The 22881-nt window shown below is 51.7% G+C and overlaps 1 protein-coding gene across 1 annotated transcript in view; it reads left to right on the plus strand.

Moving 5' to 3' along the window:
- The first annotated feature begins 209 nt into the window (after positions 1-209).
- CIB4 (calcium and integrin binding family member 4) overlaps positions 210-22881 on the plus strand; it is a 44298-nt gene continuing 21626 nt past the window's right edge. The window contains 2 exon segments of the mRNA XM_027113630.1: positions 210-383; positions 6407-6503. Of these exon segments, the coding sequence (XP_026969431.1) occupies positions 340-383; positions 6407-6503 (141 nt within the window). The 5' untranslated portion in view covers positions 210-339.

A 22881-nucleotide genomic window follows, 5' to 3' on the forward strand; every position in this document is an offset into this window, starting at 1 on the left:
TCAGAGCAGGGGTTACAATTTTAACAGTTGGTGGAGTTCGTTGGCAGGTGAGAGAAACCTCGCAAAGAATGCATTTTGTCCCACGCAGAGGATTCCTGCAGGGACGGACCCTGGAGGGGAAGTGTGCAGAACTGTCGGGGCATGCCTGGGCCTGCTCTCTGTTCAATTACACCCCTTTCAGAACCCCTGCCAAAGAGGAATTTGAGAGATTTGACAGGCTGGAGGGGGGTAGGAACACTTGCTGGTTAGTGCATTGAAGGCGGAATTGTATGGGTAATTTTTCTTTCTTTTTCTTTTTTTTTTTAAGGAGCATAGGCTTTTATTTCTTGAGCAGATGAGATGGCACATAGAAAAGCATTTCGGAATTACAAAGCGATGCAAAGGTAAGGTGATATTCTTATTGTTACTATTGTTATTTGTAGGAACGGATGAAAACCCTCTCTAGGATGACAGCCTGTGTGTAGGGGTGGAGTGGGCAGGGATTGGGGAGTGGGAGTTGTGAGGGGATAAAAGCTAAAGGAGTGAGGAGGGTAGCAGAGTTTGCAAACCTTGGTTACCTGTGTGTGAGATGAGAGAGAAACACCTCTGTGATTTCTGGCATATTCCTTTACCACCTGTCTAGTTATTTACTTAATATTTTTCTCTAGATGGGCTCCTATTTCTTTTCATCAAACAGATATATTTAGAAAGGAAACATATCACAGGTAGAAATGGCAAACCTGCATCAGTTTCAAAAATGAATGGACAGGGGCTTCCCTGGTGGCACAGTGGTTGAGAGTCCACCTGCCGATGCAGGGGACAGGGGTTCGTGCCCCGGTCCGGAAGGATCCCACATGCCGCGGAGCGGCTGGGCCCGTGAGCCATGGCCGCTGAGCCTGCACGTCCGGAGCCTGTGCTCCGCAGCGGGAGAGGCCACAACAGTGAGAGGCCCGCGTACCGCAAAAAAAAAAAAAAAAAAAAAGTAAATGTCTCCCTCCCCTTCCCAGGCCTTCTCCCTGAAGATAGCCACTGTTCACAGTCACTTTCACATCGAGGCTTCCAGAAAAAATTTTCATAGATCTACATAAGTATCCTTCAAAATTTTATCCCATTCCTACTGTAGCACTTACCCATTTCTAGTGAAGCATCATACTGTCCTCGACCTTTCTTTTTAAGTTTTTATGTTGGCTAGTTTTACATACAGCACATAGAGACCTGCCTCATTCTTTTTAATGGCTAAGGAGCATTGTTTCCTATAAAAGATATATCATTTATTTTACTACCCCCCCTATAATGTACACTTAAGTTGTTTATGGGTTTTAGTTCTACCAAGAATGCTATAGTAAACAAATATTTATGTATGAAGAGCTTATCCAACAGGTCAGATTAAATCCATAAGAGAGATTTCTAGCTATAGAAATGCTGGGCAAAGGGTGGCTATGTTTAAAATGTTGACAGGGATGACGGGATTGTGCTGTACCAATTCATTTTCTCAGCACTTGAGCATGAGTATGCCTGCTCCCCTCTCCATCCAGAAAGTTCAAAGACTCTCACATGGTCTTTGGGTCGCTAGGGCTCCTCACATGTGCCTCATGCGCCTTGCCTCAGGGAGCTTCTGGGGCCTCCATTAAAATTAATAAGTAAACTAAGTTCTCCATTAAAACTAGTAAGTAAACTAAAAAAAAAAAGGAAGACAAGGGAACCAGGAAACAGAGGGTGTCAAACAGCGGAATTACAAAGATGACAGTGAAGAGAAGCCCATGATACTGGTGCATGCAGCAGGCCTGAAAAGCAATGAGTCCAGATTAGAATTAAAGAGTTAGGAGTTCCAAGAGTGATGCCCCCAAGAAAACAAAATGAACCTATAGGCGGTGTAATGTATATCACCATATTAAGAGGAACTTTACAGTTCTGCAGAAAGTTTTGGGATGAAATAATGATAGAAACATTGAAGCCTAAGCGAAAGGAATACAAAGTGATTATTAACTCTGGGAAAAACAAAGAGTCTTGCAAGAAAGAAAAATGTAATCACGTTGCACTAGGGAACTCAGCTGTGAGCAATGTTTGAATAATACATACATAATATGTAATAGTATATACAAATGTAAAAATAATATGTATATAATAATAACATAAACACTGAATTTTGATTCAGGCAAATCATCTTATATTGGGAAGTTAGGGGAAGGAGAAGTAGTATACAGAGAGAGATAAATCCTCTCTCTTTTTTTTAATAGTAAGAGGGCACAAAATAAAGTCTATAATGAAAAACATACCAATAAATGGCAGTATCAGCACTGTCTTTAGAAATACTATGCAAATATTAAGGAAAAACCAAGAGAAATAGCAAATTTTTCTTTTAAATGCTGCCTCTGGAGAGCAGGGGTAAAAAGGTGGTATAGGACACTGGGTATTAGTGATATTAATTGTGAGCCTTATAGCGCTATTGGCTTTTTTAACCTATTTATCTGTCTTACTTTGGTAAACTAGACTGGCATATATAGGATGCTACAGTTTTTGTAAAATAAAGTGTTATACATACATGCATATGCACACACACACAGAGAATACCTTAGGAACGGGACACACATGCGCGCACGCGCACTTGCCGATCTTAGGTCAGCTCCTCGGAGGGGACCTGGGCACTGACTACATCAGCGTTAGTGTGGACGCACTGTCTGTAACGTGAAGGGGCAGCTTCGATATGGGTGCCCAGCAGCACTTGCCGTGGCTCAGGGAGCAGATGGTACGTGATGCTCAGGGGAGAAAGCAGCCGTCGTGGGCTGCCACGGCCAAGTTGAGCCTGACTAAGCTCCGATCACTTCTGAACAATTTTCCGACGTCACCTCTGACAACGTGCTGTGATTTTCCTACAAACGTGACAAAGGAATGTGGCTTGGTTGACTACACTTGGATGGAGTTAGCCAGTTGAAAAAAAGTAACCAAGAGACTGATAAACAGAGGCAATCTTTGCAGGAGAGTGCCTCTGCCCTTGTCTAAATGCTTTCCCACCTGTGTTTTGCATAGGGCATAAAGGCCTGGTCACTGGATCTGCAGATGACACATAATGGGAGGGGCAGACCACATGTGACGGCTTCTTCCCCGTCCAGGGCTGCCTCCAAGAAGGGGTCTGTCCACCCTAAATTTCTAGCCTGTGGGAATCTTCTTTCACATCCCGTTGCTCTCTGAAAAGAGCAGGTCCCTTTCATCCTCAGCTTTCAGGTCAGCCTTCTATGACTTCTGGTTAAATTTGCTGCCCTAGAAACTCCTGCCTTCCAGATGTCTCTTTGGGCTCCGTGCACTGGCCCTCCAGGGCCCTCATCTTCAGCTGTGGCTCTAGACCCCGGGTCTGGGACCTGACTCAAAAAGGGCACGTGTGGCTTCCTTTAGACCTCTGTGGCTGGGCCTGGGTCAGCCCAACTCAGTTTGAGCAACTTGGATTATGCTGTATCACTCAGGGATGGCTCCTGACACGATCTAGGGCTCGGGGTGGATCTGACGTGGGAGCCGGAAGCCTTGCCCCTAGCTCCTGCTCAGGCTGACCTGGCCATAAGGCCCCTCTGTCCTCTTAGCAACCTTGAGGTCCCCCACATTTTCAGTCTCCAGGCCCTGTCCTGGCCGTTAGCCCCTGGTCCTCCTGGAGCACCAGGAGGTCAGCAGGGAGAGTGGTTACACTCTTGCTTCCTGGAAGCCAAAGCCTGGAGCTCGAGGCTCAGCTTTGCCATTTACTTGCCGTGTGATCTTGAGCGAGTTTCTTACCCTCAGGGAGCCTCAGTTTCCACACTTACAAAACGTATCATGTGTATCAACCTCACATGATTGTTATTAGGACGATAAGATGATCAAATCTGTGTCAGGAGTTAGAGCAGTGCCTGGCACAGGGATCGGCGCTGAGACTCTGGTAGCTGTTATTTTCATGGTATTATCACCTCCTTTTTGCAAATGAGGAAACTGGCTCAGAGAAATGAAGTGATTCGCCCAAAGTCACACAGCTTGGAAGTAGCAGATCATAGGACTAAAAGCCACATTTTTCAAGCTAAAGATAGGGCCATTTATAAAATACCTGCAGGCCGTTCCATGGGGCAAAGAACAATTGACCCCATGGGATAGGAGTGAAGCCCAGGTCGGGGAGCCCAGCTGGGGTGGAAGGTGTGGAATTGGAGGCTTTCACTGGAGCCGGGTTCTCAGTGCTGCCTGTATAATACAAATACAGAAGCATGTAGAACCTATAGGGGCCTGGGCCCCATGCTAGCCTTGAATGAGAATCTCTAGAGCTGAGTACGGGTACTTTCACAAGCTCCTCACATGATTGTAATGTGGGACCCAGTGGAAAAGGCTAAATTGGAGGGCCTCAGAGGCAAGGATTTGGACAGGATGCCAGAGAGGGGTCCAGAGTGCCTGCACTGGAGGATGGAGGGGGGTGACTGAGACTCATTGGACAGAGGGCAAACGGAGGCCCAGAGTGGACATGGCAGGTCCAAGTCCCGCAGAGCCCGCGGACAGCCCCTCCCCTTGTCTGGCCAGGTGTGGCCGGAGATGCAGCTTGGGTTGCTTGTTTTCTGGCAGGCGGGATGTGTGAGTTTTTCAAATGGCTTTGACTTTTGAGTCTATTAGTGATTAATTCAGAGCTCCATTTAGAGCTAGCTGATCCACATTTGGAGGAGCAGAACGTTTTGTGGCAGCCGAGGCGCAGCCACGATTCATCCGCAGGCAGCCCACCCACTTGGCAGCCTGGGAAGGCACGAAGTCTGGGCAGGGCCCTCTCACAGCACCCCCTAACCCAGAAGGCTCTTCAGGGTGGGGGGTTGGGCCTGGGTGGGAGGTGGATCCTGTAGAGGTGGGCAGTACAGCCCAAAGAGCCTGGCTTAGGCTTCAGACCCCACTCTACCTCTTCCAAGCTGCATGACCTTGGGCAGACCCCTTCAACTCTCTGAGCCCCGGTTTACGCATCTACGGAAATGATCACCCCTATACCTCTATGCAGGGTTGCTGGGAAGATGCAATGAGCTAATATGCTTGAATGCACTCAGCACAGAGAGCTTGGGACACAAGAAGGGGCGTGGTAATGGCAGTGGAGGTTCCTCCTTTTCCCCCTGCAGTCCTTCTGAGACCTCCCTCCTGGGCTCCTGGGGAAGGAGCTTTGGCGTCTGCAGCTCTGGCTTCACGCTTACCCCTGTGTGACCTTAGACAAGGCCAGTTAGTTTACCTCCTTGAGCCTCAGTCTCCTTGTTTGTAAAAGTGAGATAATGGTCCCTACCTTTCAAGATTGTTCTGCAGGTTCCACGAAAAACGTCCATGCGAGCTGGCAGCGTGCAGCAGTCACTCCCAGTGGAGGACCAGGGTGGGGGACGGCGGGAGTAGCCCACCCTGGGCAACGGCCATACAGGTGCCTGGACTCAGAGAAGTCTTGAAAATTAATATAATGTACTGAAAGTCAGTCTGCTTTTTATCACCCCACAACAGCAATTCTAACAATGATAGTGATCGAATGCTCCTTTGGACTGGGGCAGACCACTGCCAGCGCCCCTTCCCCTTGTAGGCCACTGGACCCTCCAGGGGCGATGGCTTTCCTCTCCTCCTTGCTGTCCTTCAGTGTCCCTCCTCCCACCCATACTCTCCTGGAGACTGTCTCTCCGCCCCCATTTCACACCCCACTTCTTGGCTCTCTCCCCAACTTGTCGGTGTAAAGTCTCTGGCGACAGCTGGGGCCCCATACAAGGCTGACAGAGTTCATTCTCCAGAATGTGGACTGGGGGGGGCCACAGGATGAGGGCTTCCCCTCCTGGCCGGGGGCAGAGTTCTCTCCTGCCTGCTTCCTCTCTGTGATCACACAGCCATTTCCCCCTCTACCTGCCTGTGCCTTGCAAACAAAATCCCTTGGCGTGGTGAGGAGGCCGCAGACAGACATTGATTATTGGATCGATGGGGACAGTGGTTCAGCCCCGCAGTCTGGGATCAGCGCGCTGGCCTCCGGTGGCCGCGTGATCTGCTGGCTGCAGGCAGCTGGGTTCTAATCCTGACTCGGCCACACCCACCGAGCGACCTCTTTTCTCTGAGCTGAGTTGAGGATGGGGCTGGCCAGATGGCCTGGGGTGGCATGCTGACATCTCCAAGGCCCTGCTGGTTTCTCCATCGTAAATGAGGGGCTGGAGCGAGAGAGGACAGAAGTCCCTTCCAGTGCACTTGCAGATTGTGTTCAGGCTACAGAGCACACACTCACATACCTTTCCTCGAGCCTGGCGTATCTTTGCATCCACCACGGTGCGCTGGGCACACTGGAGCACCAGGGATGTTTCTGGAAGGGTGGAATGATCTATAACTGTTTTCTCTGTGTCAGTTAATTCTGAGTCCCCTTCCTCCAAAGAGAGCCCGTGGGAGAGGGGGCCTGCTGGTCCCCACTCCCAGCCCACCACGCCTCTCTTCTTAGCATCCACGACTCCTTCCTGAAGCTCTGTCCCCACGGGAAGTACTACAAGGAGGCCACCTTGACCATGGACCAGGTCAGCTCCCTGCCAGCTCTGAGGGTGAGTCCACGGGGTGGGGTGGAGGGGGTGGGGGCGGCCTCACTGGGATCTGCTGAGGCGCGGAAAGCACTGGTCTCAGTGTCCTCACCTGTGAAATGGGTGGAGTGGTGGGCCGGCTCAGATTCCATGTGCTCCCTGAGGCCCTGTGCACTCCAACAGGCTACCAATCTTTTAGGGACTGTCCTTGAGCTTTTGTCCCTGTTGTGAAAAGACCCTGCCCTTCCCCCAGGGTGCCTGGAAGAGCCCAGAGGTGCACGATAAAAGGGCTCCCCAATCACTCCTGAGATTTTAATTAAACTTTGTGCAAAGCATAGAGAGGCAATGCCAGGTTAGCAAATCACAGCAGTGTCAGGCTTCCTGATTTTTCATTCGGATCTTGGCAGAATAATGGTTTGAAGGTGTCATTGTGCAGTGAGAGCCCATCTTCATTTCTGTCTGGAGGAAGACAGGCTCAGAGAGCTGTGGGCGCCTCTTTAAAGAGGGCCGGGGGCGGGGTGGCAGGAGGGGTTCTGAGGGAGAGATGGTGGGCGGGGGGGCCCCTCCGAAGTGACAGACCTGTTCTAGGGCAAAGACCGAGAAGGAACAATAGCCCGGGACTTGCAGTAGAGGCTGGAACTGAGAAGACAAGGGAACCAGAAGGGGTGTGGGATCTCGGGGGGAGCTGGGAGCAGAATCCTCAAAAAGGTGACATCATTGGAGAACGTGTCTATCCCAGATGCAAAATGGGGAGCCTGTCCTCCAGGGACCCCCTCCTCACACACACAGCCCTGCACACCCTCACACCCGCAAACACTCAAACACAAGGTGGGGAACTTCTCCCAGACCTAGACTGAGAGGCAAGGCTGAATGGGGAGCTTCTGCCCTCCCCTCCCTGGACAGGCGGTGGTGTCACTGTTCAGTCCCAGAATATCTGAATGCTAAGCTTGGAAAGAAACTTAGAAACCACCAGTCTAGTCACTTTCCAGTATTCTCCACTCTGGTTTTATCCATCGGAAAACTGAATCCCCAAGAGGGAAACAGCTCACCCAGGGCCACATGACACAGCCGAGCCTGGAAGTCAGGCAGGACTCTGACCCCACGGCCGGGCCTGCACTTCCAGTCAGGGCTTGGCTCGGTGCTGACCTGTGTCCGGGGCTGCCAGGCGCTTTGGGGAGCAGCTGGCAAAGACCCGCCCTAGAGGGCTGGCACGGAGGGTGCTGCATGACCAGTGGCCCCAGCACTCTGGATGGACCCAGCACACCCTAGTCACGCTTGGGGGCTCTGATCTGAGCCCCAGAGGAGAAATCACTGGACTAGGCCAGAGGGCTGGGTCCGGGCCCAGCTCCATCACACTCCACGGATGACACATCTCCCCTCTAAGTTTAATCTCCAGTCTGTGAAACAACATGCACACCCTGCGCTGTGTAACAGACCTTGCAGGGATGAGCCATGGTCCTCTGCACCCTCCATTTTGCTCGCCTTCCTCTCCCTCTTCTTGGGGTCTGGGGTGGGGCCGCCAAGGCTGGAGAAGAATGGAGGAGGGGCAGATGGGCACTTGGGCAACAACCCCGGGTGGTCTGGGGTCTGCTTGGCCGCGGGCTCATCGTCTGGCAGACAAGGGCTGGGGGCCGATGCAGCAGACATGTCAGGCTACTGTAAAGTGCTGTGATGTGTGAGGGGCTGTGGGCGGACCACCGCCCCAGGGCGAGGCCACAATCTGGGTCATCTCTGGAGCCCTAGAGCCCCAGGAGCTTGTTCACTGGACAGCGGCTGGGGACTGAGACGGGGCCTTGGGACGAGAGTAATTTTACATTTCCTATTTCATCCTTCTAAACGGTCATTATTTTATTCCATCCTACAAATAAAAACCACATCATTGCAGAAAAACTGGAAAACACAGACAGAAAAGCAAAAATGGTAAAAATCATCACGTAGCCTACCTCAGGGTATGACTGTCATGATCATCTTGCCTTATTTCTTTCCACACTTTTTTTTTTAATGTGGATATATAAGTGTTTATTGGGATCACACTGACTTTTTTGCTTGTTGCTTTTTTTTTCTGCCCCTTTTTAGTTTCTTTGTTGCTTTTCCAACTGGTTCTGAACAACCAGTACCATCTCATGAATTGAGGACACGGAATTGAGAGAACTAGGGGACAGGGCATAGGGCCAGGACCGGAAGAGCTGGCTTTGAACTCACTTGCTAGGCAAGTGATCTCAAGCAAGTCACTTCACAAAAGGAATGATTGAGGGTGAGGGGGAAGCAAATAGGCCCCAGCAAAAGACTAGGAGGGAGGGGTGCAGCGTGGAGCTGTTTTCCTGCAAGTGAAAGGCCTGGCTCTAGGTGCTCCCAGGCATAGGCATGGGTCCAAAGACGTAGGTTTCTCCACAGTAGAAGGAAGCACTTTTTAATCATCAGAGCTGCATGCAGAGGGAATGAGCTCCCTGTCCCTGACGGGCACCAAGCGGGAGGCTGGCCAAGCATTCAGCTGGGGTGTTCTAGCACACACCTAGGTATCAGAGGAGACTGGACTGCGTGCCCTGGTGCCCTCCTCACCCTCCGGGTCTGAGGTTCTGATTCTACCCTGGAGCTTGGTCTTACTCTCCTTTGTGTCATCTACCACAGTGTGTCCCAGACTTTGGACTTCATAGTCCGATAAAATCCACCCCCCCCCCACTCAAAAAATGATTATTTTGAGGAAGGACTAGCTAGAAATGCCAACTTTCCAATTTTGCCAAGTAAGGACTTAAAACATGTCTCCACGATCATCATTTCATTTTTAAAAGATGTTCATTTTAGAACAAAAACGTAAGAAGGATCTAATCCCAGAAGCAATAACAGTTCTTTCCACACACATCCCCTTTTGTTCTTATTTTTCTCCCTCTGTTACTGGTTGTCAGGAACTTTGTCCCTGATCATGCCTGGTCCTCAGACTAGCATCTGGGGTTTTAGATCCAGGACTCAAGTTTCCTTCTGTGCTTTTCCTATCTTGGTCGAAGTAGAAAGCTGACTTCCCAAAAGGAGCAAGGAGAGGGTTGATGGGAGGTGGGGCCCCAAGTGTCCCCGTGTCCTCTACGGCCCCAAGGACGGGAGCTGGGTGACTCACCCTGCCCAGAACACATCTCTGGAAAAGCATTGAGAACGGGGCCCCAGGGAGCTCTGGGTACTGGTATTACTTGGCTCAGGGTCCTGACTGATCTGGGAAGAAAGTTCTGTTTTCTTAACTTGGATTCACTCGTGGAAAAAGTAGGTTGGTTAATATTGGGAAGCGTCTGTCTGTCAGCGGAGGGCAAGGCAACAGCGGCCTGGGCAGCACAGGCTAGCGGAAAAGCCTGACCACAGGAAGGCCCTGCTGGGCCAGGACGCACTGCCCCTTTTTACCGAGAAGTTTCTGTTTTCTTTTCGTCTGCTGCTCTGTTTGGTGTATTTAGAAGTGAATTAGCTCAGTGTTTCTGTTCTTGTAAATAATGATCTTGCTTTCTGTAAACACGAATGAGGAGTGGCATGGTGTGACCCGCCTGAGTTTCTAGTTTCTGGGACCAGGACAGCCAGCCGCAAGACCTGGGGGGAAGGTACTGAGGTCTCACAGGGGGTCTGGTGGAAGCTCCCACACTGAACAGGGCCACCGCGCACCTCCGGCCTCTTCCCACCTCCCTTCCTGGGGTTCCTGCAGGCAGGTGGTCTGTGCACAGCATCAACTCTGTAAAGCACTGAGAGGTTTGGGAACCCGTCCGAGGTGTCAGGAGACGTTCCAGGTACGGCTCCTAAGGTTTCAGCTCCAGCTTGGTTTCCATCTATCCCAGTTTTCCTGGGCCTTTCGGAGGCCTGCCTATATATAGGCTACTTAGAATAGCTTGCAATAAACTCACTCCCGTCTCTTCTCGCGTATATTTCATCTTCCTCCCTTTGCTCTCTCTCCTGGGAGCTTTCCTCAACTTTATCTTCATGTCCAATTTAGTTTTTCACTTCTGCCATCATGATTTTCGTTTCCAAGGGCTTGTTTTTATTCTCTGTTTATTTCTCTTTCTTTTAATAGTATGCTCTCATTTTTACTGGACGTAATGTCTTCTCTGATCTGTAATCCAAGGTGCTTCTTTCCACGAGCTTGTTTGGGTCACCATCTCTCATGTCAGAAGCCTTCCTTGGGTACTTGGTAACTGTCTGCTCATAATTAAGAGTGGAAGGTGGTTGCTAAAAAGCTGTTTCAGAGCTCCAGTCTCTGGGCGGGGTTCGTCGACTGGGAGCTTCCCTGAAGGGTGAACTGAAGGGGCCATTTCTTGAGGACAGTCAAGAACAGGAGGAAAGTTCTGGCTGTCAGGATCCTGGAGCTCAGCTGGGGAAGAATCACTGAGTAACGGCTGCTATTCCCCTGTGTCCTCTCTGTCTTTGTGGGTCACGCCTCTAAAGACTGCTTTACTATAATTTTAGTGGGTATCGGAACGGAATGAAAAGAGATGCAAGGGTTCGACCTGCTATCTTTATCCAGGATTGACACCTGCATTCCTGTTGTTCAGTAATACGTTCCAAAAATGTTTCCAAAACACCCACTCCTCATTGTTGCTGAGTATCTTGAGGGTCTCAGAATCTTCCACACAGACAGCAGCTGTCCCCAAACTTTTCTCCTGGAGAGCTCTCCACGCCCGACCTCCCAGATGCTCCGCTTGGCTGGTATCCTCAGAGCCTTGCTCCCTGCTCTCCCCTCCCGTCCCCACACCGCCCTGCAGCCCAGCCAGGCTGCTCGGGGAGCCCCCTCCCTCCCCACGGACCCCTGGGAAAGGTCACTCTTTGTCCTGTTGATTATCAGAGGGCAATTCCCACGGAGAAGAGACATTTTTTGGAGTCTGATGAATAGGGCTTCCCACACCCGGTCCTTATCCATTCGCCCCAGAAGTAGTTATTAGGCATTTACTATATGTTGCATATGGAGTGAGGTCTTGGGGGCTTAGAAGGCCTTTTCTCAGCAAATTCAGGGATAAGAACCAACAGGAGAATCGCAAACCTTGGGGGCTTTGCAGAGCTCAGATTCTCGCCTCCAGTGCCCAATGGTGGGGCCCAGAGAGGCTCACGAAGGCTACGCGGTGGGCGCAGTCCCTCCCAGAGAGACCCAGCCCAAGACACCTTGGTCATGCTGTTGGCGTCCCCTCCCAACTTCTTAGGATGCTGAGCGGCTTCTGGGGCAGTCAGGCAAGTCTGGGCAAAGCACCCCTCCCCGGGGGCCGGGGAAGGACCTCCCTAGCACTGTCCTGTGGCCGGGCCAGGGTCAGGGCTCAGCACTTGGGCACTGCACTCAACTCTCCCGGCAGCCCTCGGCTGGCTGAGTCATCATCTGCATTGACAGCTGGGGAAGCAGAGGGTCAAAGGGGGTAAGCAATTGGTCCAGTGAAAACTCTGTTATTATAAATGACCATCCTGCTTCGTCTGGCGGAGTCCCCGGCTGGAAGGGGTCCGAAAGGCCTTTGGGTTCTCTTCTTCCATGGGTGGTGGCACACCCAGGAAGAATTGGGATCCACCTGTCCATCTGAGAAGCGGTGGGGGTGGACGGATGGCGGTGACCGACTCTGGGGGTCTTCCTAGTGCAGTTGTGGACCAGCTTTGTCAGAGCCTTTTCATGGCCGCCTCGACAGATGAAAAATCTAAGGCCCACAGACGAGACATGACTGTTCAAGGTCAAGGGCCCATCAGAGCCTGCGCCAAGGTTGGAACCCACGTCTCCCGCTCCAGCCAGGCTATTTCCATGCTGCACGTTCTGAACTCCCACCACATCCGCGGGAAGCTCCGACTGAGGTCTGATCCCTATGAGGAGCTGGCCTGCCTGCCCCTAACATTCACCTCTTGGCTCCCATGAGCTCAGGGCAGTCCTCCGAGTGCACCACATTCAGCCAGAGAGCAGAGAACTGGACAAGGAGGGAAGGCAGCGGGCCAGGAGTGGGTGGGGCTGTGTTGCTCACCCGCGGCCCAAGCCAGGACAGCTGGACCCAGTGATAATCCTCGTGCTGTATTTAGGCCACTGCCCTGAACCCCTCCCTCCCCTGTAGATATTCTCCCTGGCTTGCTGAAAAAACAAAGAAGCAGATTGCATGGTTAGAGCAATTCTACTTTCCAGCCCCAAACTTCCACTGCCATTAGCCGAGTGCCTCTTGGTTACAAGTCCTGTTCATACTCTGCCTTATTTGCTTCTCACCACGTCTGTGAAGCACAGCGTACCTCCCCACACTACAGGCGAGGAAGCTGAGTCTAAGTTAAAAGCTCTATCCGCAGCCCCACAATTGGAAAAATGCATTTGCCTCCAAGACCTGTTTGTTCTCCATACTTCATCTACTAGGGAGGATGAAGTCAAGGTTTCCGAGCAGGCAACACGTGTGGGTGTGTGCATGTATGTCTACATGTGTGTACATGGAGCAGGGTGAGGAAGGAGCGTGGGGAGGAGCTGGCGGGCTGGACAGTTGGTGATTGAGGGGGGAATGGCTTTCCCATCTCTGGCTGGGTCACCTGCCGAGCCCACCCTTGGGTAGCAGTTGACACATGTGTGCCTCGTGTGCTAGGGAGGTTTGCGCTTAGGTCCAACTCGTTTCGGGAGGGCGCCTCCCAGAGCCCAGCCTCTCAGGCTCCTGAGGCAGGCCTGGGAATTGTCGGATTCCCTAGTCCCCAAGCCAGGCCCCACCCCTAGTGCCCGGACTCCCGCGTGAACAAATGTTCCACTGAGAAAGGAGAGAGAACAAAGGGCCGGGCCTGGCCTGCCAAGCACCCCAGCCCAGCCTCCCAGGCTCCCACCCCAGGCCCACCCCCACTCACAGGGCCTGAGGTCACTCTGAGCCTTTCATCTCATCGGCTGGCTCTCCCAGCCCTCCCTCCCAAGATAAATACTGGGGGTGACCTGGGGCCTCCCCACATGGAGCTGGCCACTGCAGCTCTCACTCACCCAGGGCTGTGGGCAGGGCCACCTCTGTCCATTCAGCAGAGTTAAGACCGCAGCCTCCCTGCCCCACCCCTTGCCATCCCAGCCTGCCCCGAAATCTGCGCTGTGGCCTCGCACACACATCATCTCATTTAATCCTCAAAGTTATCCTCACTTACAGCCCACAAGCAGAGGATCAAAGGGGTCACACAGTTGATGAAAGGCAGCGGAGTCTCAACCTCCAGCACTCACTGCCCTCCCCCCCGCCCCCCCGCTGCGCCCCGAGAGGGAGGGTCCTAATTCCCTGATGCGGGGTCAGAGGTGGGAGGGCAATCTGGCAGCTGGCTCACTCCCCGCAGTTTCAAGCATCATTAGATCTTTTTCTGACAACTTCATCAGTTAGCAGGGCTCAGAATTGGCAAAAATCCTTATTTAGACATTCAGCCAAAGAATTAAGAAGTGGTTCGTTTCAGAAAAAGCTCAGTGATGTAGGCCGCAGTCTCTGCTCCGGCCCGAGCAGCCAGCGGCAGACCGACGGGATCTGGCCTCCAGCCGTGGCTGCCGCACAGACACCAGCAGCCTTGGGCGCGTCACTGCTCTTCTCGGGGCCTCAGTTTCCGCACCTTCCAAACGGATGCGTAATGCCTCCCTCACAGGTAGTTAGGAAAGCCTGGACGGTAGGGGAGAGCCCTGCATGCTGGTTTTAGCTTTTCCCTCCTCTGGCTGACTGGCCGTGGGCCAACTCCCTCCTCCTTGGCCTCAACTTTCTATCTAGACTCCAGGGCAAGTCACAGGAGTGCCCCTAAGCTGGGGGCCATGGGGCTGGAGGGAGCCTGTGGGATGGCCAAGGGCAGCCCTTCCCCCAGTGCACCCCAATGGGTGATTCTGTACTTGCAGAGGCCTCTGGTTCGTACCTCTAGAAGGAGGCGATGTGTAGCCCTCTCCCTGCTCGCCTGGGTGCAATTTGCTCGACCCATGTTTCACATTGTGGCAGGGGGCAAGGGGCGGGGAGCGGAACTGGAGAGCGTTTGATGTTCATTTGTACGGAGCTTGACCATCCCCTACCGCCTCACATGTCGCATCTTATTGGACCCTGTCGCTGACCCTGGGAGGTAGCTATGGTGACTGTCTGCAGTTCAAAGCAGAATCAAACCAGGACCGTTGACCTCAAGTCCTACGCGCTTTGCTTCTTATCACATCGCTTCTGAGAGGTATTTCTCATCCAGCCACACCCACCTAGACCTTTAATTCATTCTGTCGATGATCCATGTTTCTCCCAAATTTCAAATCTCCTAAGAGCACTGGCGAGGCAGTGGCCCCGTGGAGGGAGAGCGAACTCCAGAACGAGGCGGGCCTGAGTCTGAAGGCTTCAGGGCGAGTCACTCAACTCCTCAGAGCCTCGACTTCCTAACCTTTGAGATGGGAAGGACCAGCCCCCTTTTAGGGCATCGGGATCCGCTGAGACGCGGGCCCAGCCCTCTCCAGGTACATACACCATCCCATCGCTCTCCCCGTGCGCGCTACCTGGGAGTCAAGACGAGGTTGACCAGCGCGTTGCTGGAGGAGAAAGCGGAGGCCGTGGCAGGTGGAGGGCCTGTCGGTGGCAGAGCCAGCAGTGGCCGGGCAGGGACCAGGTGCCCTGAGTGCACCGACCGGCTCCGCTGGGCTCTGCCCGCTGGGAAAGGCATTCACGTGGCTGAGGTGAGAAGTGAACCCGGGCTTCCTTCCAGAGGTGGTGTCTCCTCCCTCCCCACAGCAGGTGACACTGACGGGATCATTTTGAAAGTAGAGCTCACACCCGAGTTCCCCAGTGGCCCAGAGGGAACAGGCTGCAGTGGGCTTGGGGACATGCTTGTCCAGCACCTTGGTCCCAGGCCTGCGCTCTCAGAGCACAAGATAAACAAACCCCATCTCAGCTTTTCAAGAGTCCTGGTCCCCAGGGCCCTTCTCAGCCTGCTGGCTTGAGGCTTTCTTTATTCCACTCATGTCTTTTCTGATAACTTCATTTGTGGCCCCAGGACCTCAGGCTTGTTTAAAAATAGAAAAATAAACAACATTGTTCCTGAAGTGTCCCCACCCCGCTTCGGGCCTCCTAATGAGGTGCTGGCTGCGCTGGCGGGGACTCTGTTCCCAGGATTTTCAACCCCCTGCAGGCCTTGGGCCCCTGCTGCCTCTGCTTCCCAGCTGCACGGGTGTGGGGGAGGGCTGGTGCCGCCTGCCTGGAGCTCTAGGCCAGCACGGCTCCGCACAGCTGGACCCATTCACCCAGGCAGAAGGCCAGGTCGGGCCCCTTGCAGGCCCAGCCACAGAAGGCCCTGCGAGGGAGCTTCCCCTCTTCTTAGCTCTGGCCTCAGCTCCTAACAGAACACAGGCCCCTTCTGTGTGCTGGGCACTGGATGAGGCCCCCAGGATGCAGCCCCTCAAGTCTCCCAGGCACATCAGGCTTGTTGTTCAAAGTCCTGGACTGGAGTTTTCCTTCTGTGTGTGACCTCAGTTTTCCCCACGTGAAAAATGGACCTAACGACAGCAGCCCTGCCTACCTCGGAGGGTTTGTATGCAGCCTGCGTGAGGAGATGGCTGTGAAAATGCTAAAATGCAACAGGCAGGTGGATGGGATTTCAGGCAGCTTCAGAGAGGAATAGCGCCTGGAGGCAGGGAGCGTCTGTGCCCCTCTGAGTGGCGGGACCCCTCTGAGTCTTTTCTTTCTTTAATTTTTAATTAATGTAGAGTTGATTTACAGTGTTGTGTTAGTTTCTGCTGTACAGCAAAGTGATTCAGTTATACATATATATATGTGTGTATATATATATATTCTTGTTCATATTTTTTTCCATTATGGTGTATTACAGGATAGTGAATATAGTTCCCTCTGCAATATAGGAGGACCTTGTTGTTTATCCATCCTATATATAAGAGTTTGCATCTGCTAACCCCAAACTCCCAGTCCCTCCCTCTCCCACCCCCATCCCTTGACAATCACAGGTCAGTTCTCTACATGTGTGAGTCTGTTTCTGTTTCACAGATATGTCCGTGTGTCTTGAATTTTAGATCCCACATATAAGTGATACCATATGGTATTTGTCTTATTCTTTCTGACTTAACTTCATTTAGCATGATAATGTCTAGGTCCACCTGTGCTGCTGCAAATGGCTTTAATTCATTCTTTTTCATGGCTGAGTAGTATTCCTTTATATATATATATATACCCCACATCCTTATGCGTTCATCTGTCAACATTTAGGTCACTTCCATGTCTTGGCTATCATCAACTGGGATTGCTGAGTGGCATTGCTGGATCATATGGTAGCTCTATTTTTAGTGTTTTGAGGAACCTCCGTACTGTTCTCCATAGTGACTGCACCACTTTACATTCCCACCAACAGTGCAAGAGGGTTCCACATGGGGAGTCTTTAAACACGAGCATCAACCTCACACCAGGGTTTAGATGGACGGGAGCAGTGTCCCTGGATAGCCACCAGGCTGGTGGAGGGACCCAAAGCCACACCACGGGGTAGGTGGCTAAGAAATGGGGGTGTTTCCCTTGAAGAAAGACTCGGGAGGACATAACCCTCTTGACGAATTTGCTGGAGGGTGAAGGAGGAATTAGATGGGCTCCGAGGGTAACCCTAAGGTGCGAGGGAAAAGTGACCCTGGGGCTAAAATTCCTAAACAGGTCGCACTCTTGGAAACAAGACTAGGCTCATCCTGGGATGAAGTGCTGGGGGACCAGGCTTCAGCTGTGGGTGGGCCGCTTGCCCAGGAAGTAGACGCAGAGACAGTGTCCTTCCATCGGCTGAAAGTCTCTGTATTCTGAGCCCCGGCCAGGCTCTGTGAGAGGAGTCACCCACCTCCCTCTTTCTCCCTGAGGCCAAACGCCAGAGGAAGCGCTCCCGGCAGGCTGACCCAGCGCTGAGGGGAACTGAAGCAGCTGCCGTGACCCAGACGCCACTTCTCAGGCAGCAGAAAGGGAGAACATCAGAAACAGGCTCTCTTCGGAGATGGCTGGAGGTACTCCCTTCATCCTGCCCCCCGGCTGCTCTGGATCCAGAGCCTCTCCCTTGTCCCGCCCCACGAGTACCCCCAGGACTCAAGCAGCCCCCCTCCAGGAGGGTAGTCAGCAAGAGCAGCTGGCGGGGCAGCTCTGGGTCAGGGCCCAGCTCCTGCGCTGCACAAGCCGTGCCCTGCCTGGCCAGATGCTTCTGCTGCTGTTCTCCCGGGCAAAGGGCCTCCCAGGATAGGGAGACTCACCTGGGAGAGGGGACCGAAGCGGCTCCGCCTCCGTCCTCAGATGCCATCCTGCTTAGAGAGGCCTCAGAACCAGCAGGCAGAAAGAGAGGCCGGAGACCACGGTGCTTTCCCAGGCATACCAACCAAGAGTGTAGGACGGCAGCGCGAAAGAGCCGACAACGCTCTTCAAACCTGGTACAATTATCAGGAAAAATGAAAATTGCTCACTACTTGCTAGTTACCAACCTATGGCTGCATATTTTGGGATGTATCTGGAAAGGGACAGGCAGAGACCATGAGATGACCTGGGGCCTCCTTCCACCGAACTTCCATTCTCAGGAGCATTCCCTGCCGGGCCTTGAGAAGAGCAGCCCACTGCTCTCTGGGTCTGCGAGACAAGAGTGTAGATCTGCCTGGAGTCCAGCCCTCGCCCCATAGAGAGCAAAGCAGAAAAGAGAAGCAAAGCTCTTGCTTCCAACCTCTTAGGAGGAAAAGCTTGTTTACTTGCTTAGCAAATTGTCTCTGGAACTTACGTTCTTTTTTAATTTGCTTTTTATTTATTGTTAAAATCATATGTTGACATTAAAATACATTTCCTAAAGACGAATTCCTTAGCACCCAACCATCCTAACAGAAGCTGTCATTTTTCTATTTTCTTTTGCCACTTTTCCCCCCAAGCACACTTTATTTTACATCACTGCAGACAAACAGATATGATTTTATTTTGTGCTCTTTCTCCATTAGGCCTAAGTGTTTCTTCGTGTTGCTATGTGGTCTGTGTTGGCATCATTTTAATGGTTGCATAATTGCATTGAGTTCTGATTTACTAAACCATCCCCTCATTGCAGGCTATTAACATTGTTTCCAGGTTTGGATATATATTTTTTGATGCTATAAATAATTTTTCAATAAACTTCCTCATGTATAACTTTCCTTATTTTTAAAAATTATTTTCCTATTTAGATTTCCAGGTTCTCCTTGGAGGCATGAGATAGATAGGGCCGTCCACTCTGGGAATCTGAACTCTGCAACCATTAAAATGATAATTATATTAACTATGTAGCAGCATGGAAAAACATTGACGTCTCATTGGGGGCGGGGCACAAAATAAAAAACTGGGCTGTTAGATATCCTTAACCCAAGTCAGTGATGAAAGATAGAGCCCTGTGACGCATCGCTAGAGACCACTTTCCAAGTTGACATAGATGCATAAACATCATTTTGCATGCGGGTTTTCAATAGGCACTTGTGTGTGTCGTCCAGTCCGTGTCCTCCATCCTCCATGAGGGTATTGTGTGAGCACTTCCCCAGATGTGCGGTGCGGCGGGGGCTGCAGACCTCCCAGTGACTCCTGTGAGCCGGCATCAGCTCATCCTGTCACACCCCCTCAAATGCCAGGATTCGCAGGACACTTTTTACCCTTCCTCTCGGTCGTCCTCAGCCGCATCAGCACCAGCTATAAGCATGCTCTTGGCTCTCAGCCTGGACCCCTGTGGTGACCCAGGGGCTTGACATATCTGTGTGCATTTGTTTGTTTGTTTTCATTTTGATCCAGCGTCTTCCTGGAACACACTCTATGCAAAGAGCTCAGGTCTGAGGGTCAGACAGACCTGAGATCACATTCTTGTTCTTCCTCTTACTTGGTGAAGTTATAAAAGCTTTCTGCTCCTTGGTTTTCTTCATCTATACAATGAACTTAACAATATCTGCTGCTCGGGTTGATTTAAAGGATAAACGGGACAACTTACGTGCATGTGACTGACATAGCGCCTGATATACAGTAAATGTTTAACAAGCACCAGTTTCTCTCCTTCCTGCTTCTCTCCTTGGGCCCAAGGGAAAGTATGGATAAGGTGTAGTGCCCAGAGGTCTGGACAACAGTAGGTGCTCAGTGAACGCCTTGGTGATGATGAATCATGGCTGGCTGGCTGAGCCCTTAGCAGTCAAGGGCAGGCTGCTGGGGGTGGGCCGATGTTCCCAGGATACAGGGGGAAGAGCAGAATAGGAAGTTGGGGGTTTCAAAAGTCCAATAATCCAAAATATCAGGGACTGAAATAACACAGGACCTTTGAGTTGCTTTGGTTTGGATTTTCAAAGAGTCACTGGGCATCACAGGAGAGAGAGAGTAGCAGCTGCGGGTGACAGAGGGGCTGTGGTGTGAGCCCATTTCAGTTTATATCAGTTGATTCAAAGTGAGGGACAAAATAGATCAACTGTTGTCACTTAGATGTATTAACAAAAGAGAAATTGTCATCCTGACGCAAAGATACACATTTTACAGAGTTCACAGGGGAACATGTTCCCAGGGTGCCGGGGGTGAGTGTCCCCAAACAGCTGCGAAGCAGCCCCGACACCATCTGAGGAGCCCTCCTGCTTATAGACAGGAAGGCAGCTTATAAACAGCGGGCCGGCACCAGGAGGGCTGGGGCCAGGGCAGCCCTGCCACCCCATTCCCGCTCCCATGAGAAGCAGAGTGGCTCCCGATCTGGGCTCTTCTCTGAACTGTCTGCTGCCTGGTCTGCCCTGGGGTGACATCATCGCCTTAGTCACCGCTTCCTGCTCCGCACAACCTGCCTTTAAAGTACAGGTACAGATTGTGTTTTAACGGGTTTTCATATTGGCTGTTGGGAACTTTGTTTGCTTTTTCCACAGAAAGATAGCAATTTTTTTCTTGTTATCCTAGTAATTCCATAAAGCAGCAAAGCTAGAGGACTGAACCAGGGAGTCATTCATTCAACAATAGCACTTTACTTGGTGCTCTGGTAGAAGTGGTTTCCATCAGAAGGGCTAAGGTGGTAAATGGAAACATTTCCTAAATAAATCTGGCAGAAATTGGACGAGGGAAGTTAGAGGGAAAACAGTTAAAGGACATGCTTGTAGCAGAGACAGTTTGTCACAGGTGGAGGTGACTGTGAGCGATGAGAGAGCAGGAGAGGGAGGCCCACGTGGGTTGGGGTGATGTAACTTGCCTGCCTCTGCAGGGCCCAGCCACAGCCTGTTGGCTGCGGGGAGGGGCGGGTGGAGGGAAGTTAGAGGGAGCGGAAGGGAGCTTTGCGAGGTGTCTCTGCAAAACACGTGTTTTCAGGCTGGGTGTTTGCCCTGGAGCGAGGCTAGAGGTTGCCCATGCTGTACACCCCTATCCGGGTCTTTGCTGGGTGGGAAGCTGTGTCCTGGAAGGGACAGTACGGGGCAGGGGAGTGGGGTAGACAGCATCTGATGTCACGTCTCTGCCATCTATTAGCACTGTGACTTTGACCAGGTCACTTAGTGTAGTACATGGGTAGCTTACTAAGGCACAGATCCTTGGGCCCTGCCCCTAGAGGTACCAACTCAAAGCCACTGGTGGGTTAAGGAAGGTGAATTTCGATTAAAGCTCCCTGTGGGACTCAGCCGCACAGCCGGTGTGTTAGCTTCTCTGTGATTCCTTATCGTCAACTGCAAAATGAGGTTATGCCGAGGTCAGCACTCAACACGTTAGCCCCCTTCTGGCCCTTCTTCTCACCAAAGCTGCTCTCCTTTGAGTTCCCTGGAAATTTCACTTGGAGATGATGCCTCTGGCTGTAGTCAGCAGTTGTCCCTATAGGCACCCATGGGAGCCAAAACTAACATTTCTGTGCCCATCGGCAGGCAGGGTCAGCAACTGGCAACACTTGGGAGCTTTAGATCGATCGCCCTGCCAGTCCCTGGGGGTGCTGGTGATGCTGGTGATGCAGAGGGGGGGACAGTGAAGTGGGGTGGAGAGAATTACTGATGATAAAGTTTATTGGGGGCCTGCCAGCACAAGGTGTTTGGCAAATATGATTTCATTTGATCCCCATAAAACCCCATGAGCAAAGTTATGATTCTGCCCATTTTACAGATGGGGAAAAGGGGAGGCTCAACGATCTGCCCAAGTTCACACAGCTTGTCTTGTCATTCTCGTTACCCAAGAACTTGAATATTGTTTAATGTGTTGTAAGACACTGTAGAGTTGATCTCAAGCGGTTAAAATGCTAATGTACAGATTTGAATAGATACTTCTCTGTAATGTAAGTTTTGTGTCTCCTGTAATAGGTTTGATAAATAAGTGAGGGGACAATTTGTCTTTTGCTTCTCTTTTTTTTTTCTTTTCTTCTTTTTCTTTTTTTGCTTGGACAAGTCACACTATTGAAAAATTGAGATCATATTAACCTCTAAATCTGCAAGATACCAGAACCTTGTAGATGTCAAATAAAGAGTTATAACTTTATTTAGAGTCAGTCTGACTCCAGAGCCTCTGCCCCTTCCATTCCCCACCTCAAGCCTCCTACAGCACAATGCCAGGCCCCTGGGCCACCCCCCAAAACTCAGGCCTGCAGTCCCCTGAGCTCCTCCAAGCTAGCAGATGGCTCTTCCGGAAGGATCCTCGGGGCATTGGCAAGTACCTGTGGGCCTAGAATCTGGGGAGAGAGAGGTGTGGTGGGTCTGAGTTCAGGCCACGTGGTCCCATGGATGTTTAATAATATTTAACATTTTTACTGTGTTTCCCCCTGATTTGTTTCATTAGCGACCCACCTCCATCTGCCAGCAGGACACATCCTCAGCCTGTCCCTGCCAACTCATCTGTCACCGGGAGACAGCTCCCTAACAGGCCTCTCTGTTTTTAGACTTCAGGAAGGTTGAACATCTGAAACATAGAGCCTGTCCCTTTCTTATAAACAACTAGCGGGAAGGATGCCTCTGGGGCTTGGCCAACAGAGAGAGTACATTCACCTAAGCGAATTTCTCATGCCCTGTGCTCTCTACCCCTAGCTTCCCTGAAATGAAAATGCCAGGCTTCTCTCCACCCGCTGAAGATCACACAGGCCAACCTGGGCCTTTGAGGATTCAGGGTCCAGGTTAAGCCCCACTGTTGCCCTCCCCTACTTAACATTTTTATCCAACTAGGTGACCCCAGGGCAGGCTGGAAGAGGAGGAGACAGCTGGGGGGCATGTGGAGAAGGAAGGGGAGGCCCTGCTGCCTTGCCTGGTTCCCTGCCCACCCACCCATCCACCCCCAGCCCACAGCACCTCCCACTGTCACACCACATCACTCCCTACCTGGTCTGGCCTTGATTCCTGCTCTGTCTCTGTCTCCTGGCTGGTTTCTCCTCCCTGCCCTTTGTTGGTCCTACCGCCCAGCAACGTTAGCTTGTCCTAGTTCTTGGCCTTTCACCCTGCTTGGACTTGATTCAGACCTTCTCCTACCCTGTCGGTGTCTGCAGAGATTTCTTTAAGTGCCTAGCCTGTGTCCCGTGGAAGACAGAGGTGGCGTCTCCA

This window comes from Aethalodelphis obliquidens, unplaced genomic scaffold, assembly GCF_003676395.1.
Source record: "Aethalodelphis obliquidens isolate GAN/ISIS:26980383/991018 unplaced genomic scaffold, ASM367639v1 scaffold12, whole genome shotgun sequence".
Taxonomy (NCBI): Eukaryota; Metazoa; Chordata; class Mammalia; order Artiodactyla; family Delphinidae; genus Aethalodelphis; species Aethalodelphis obliquidens.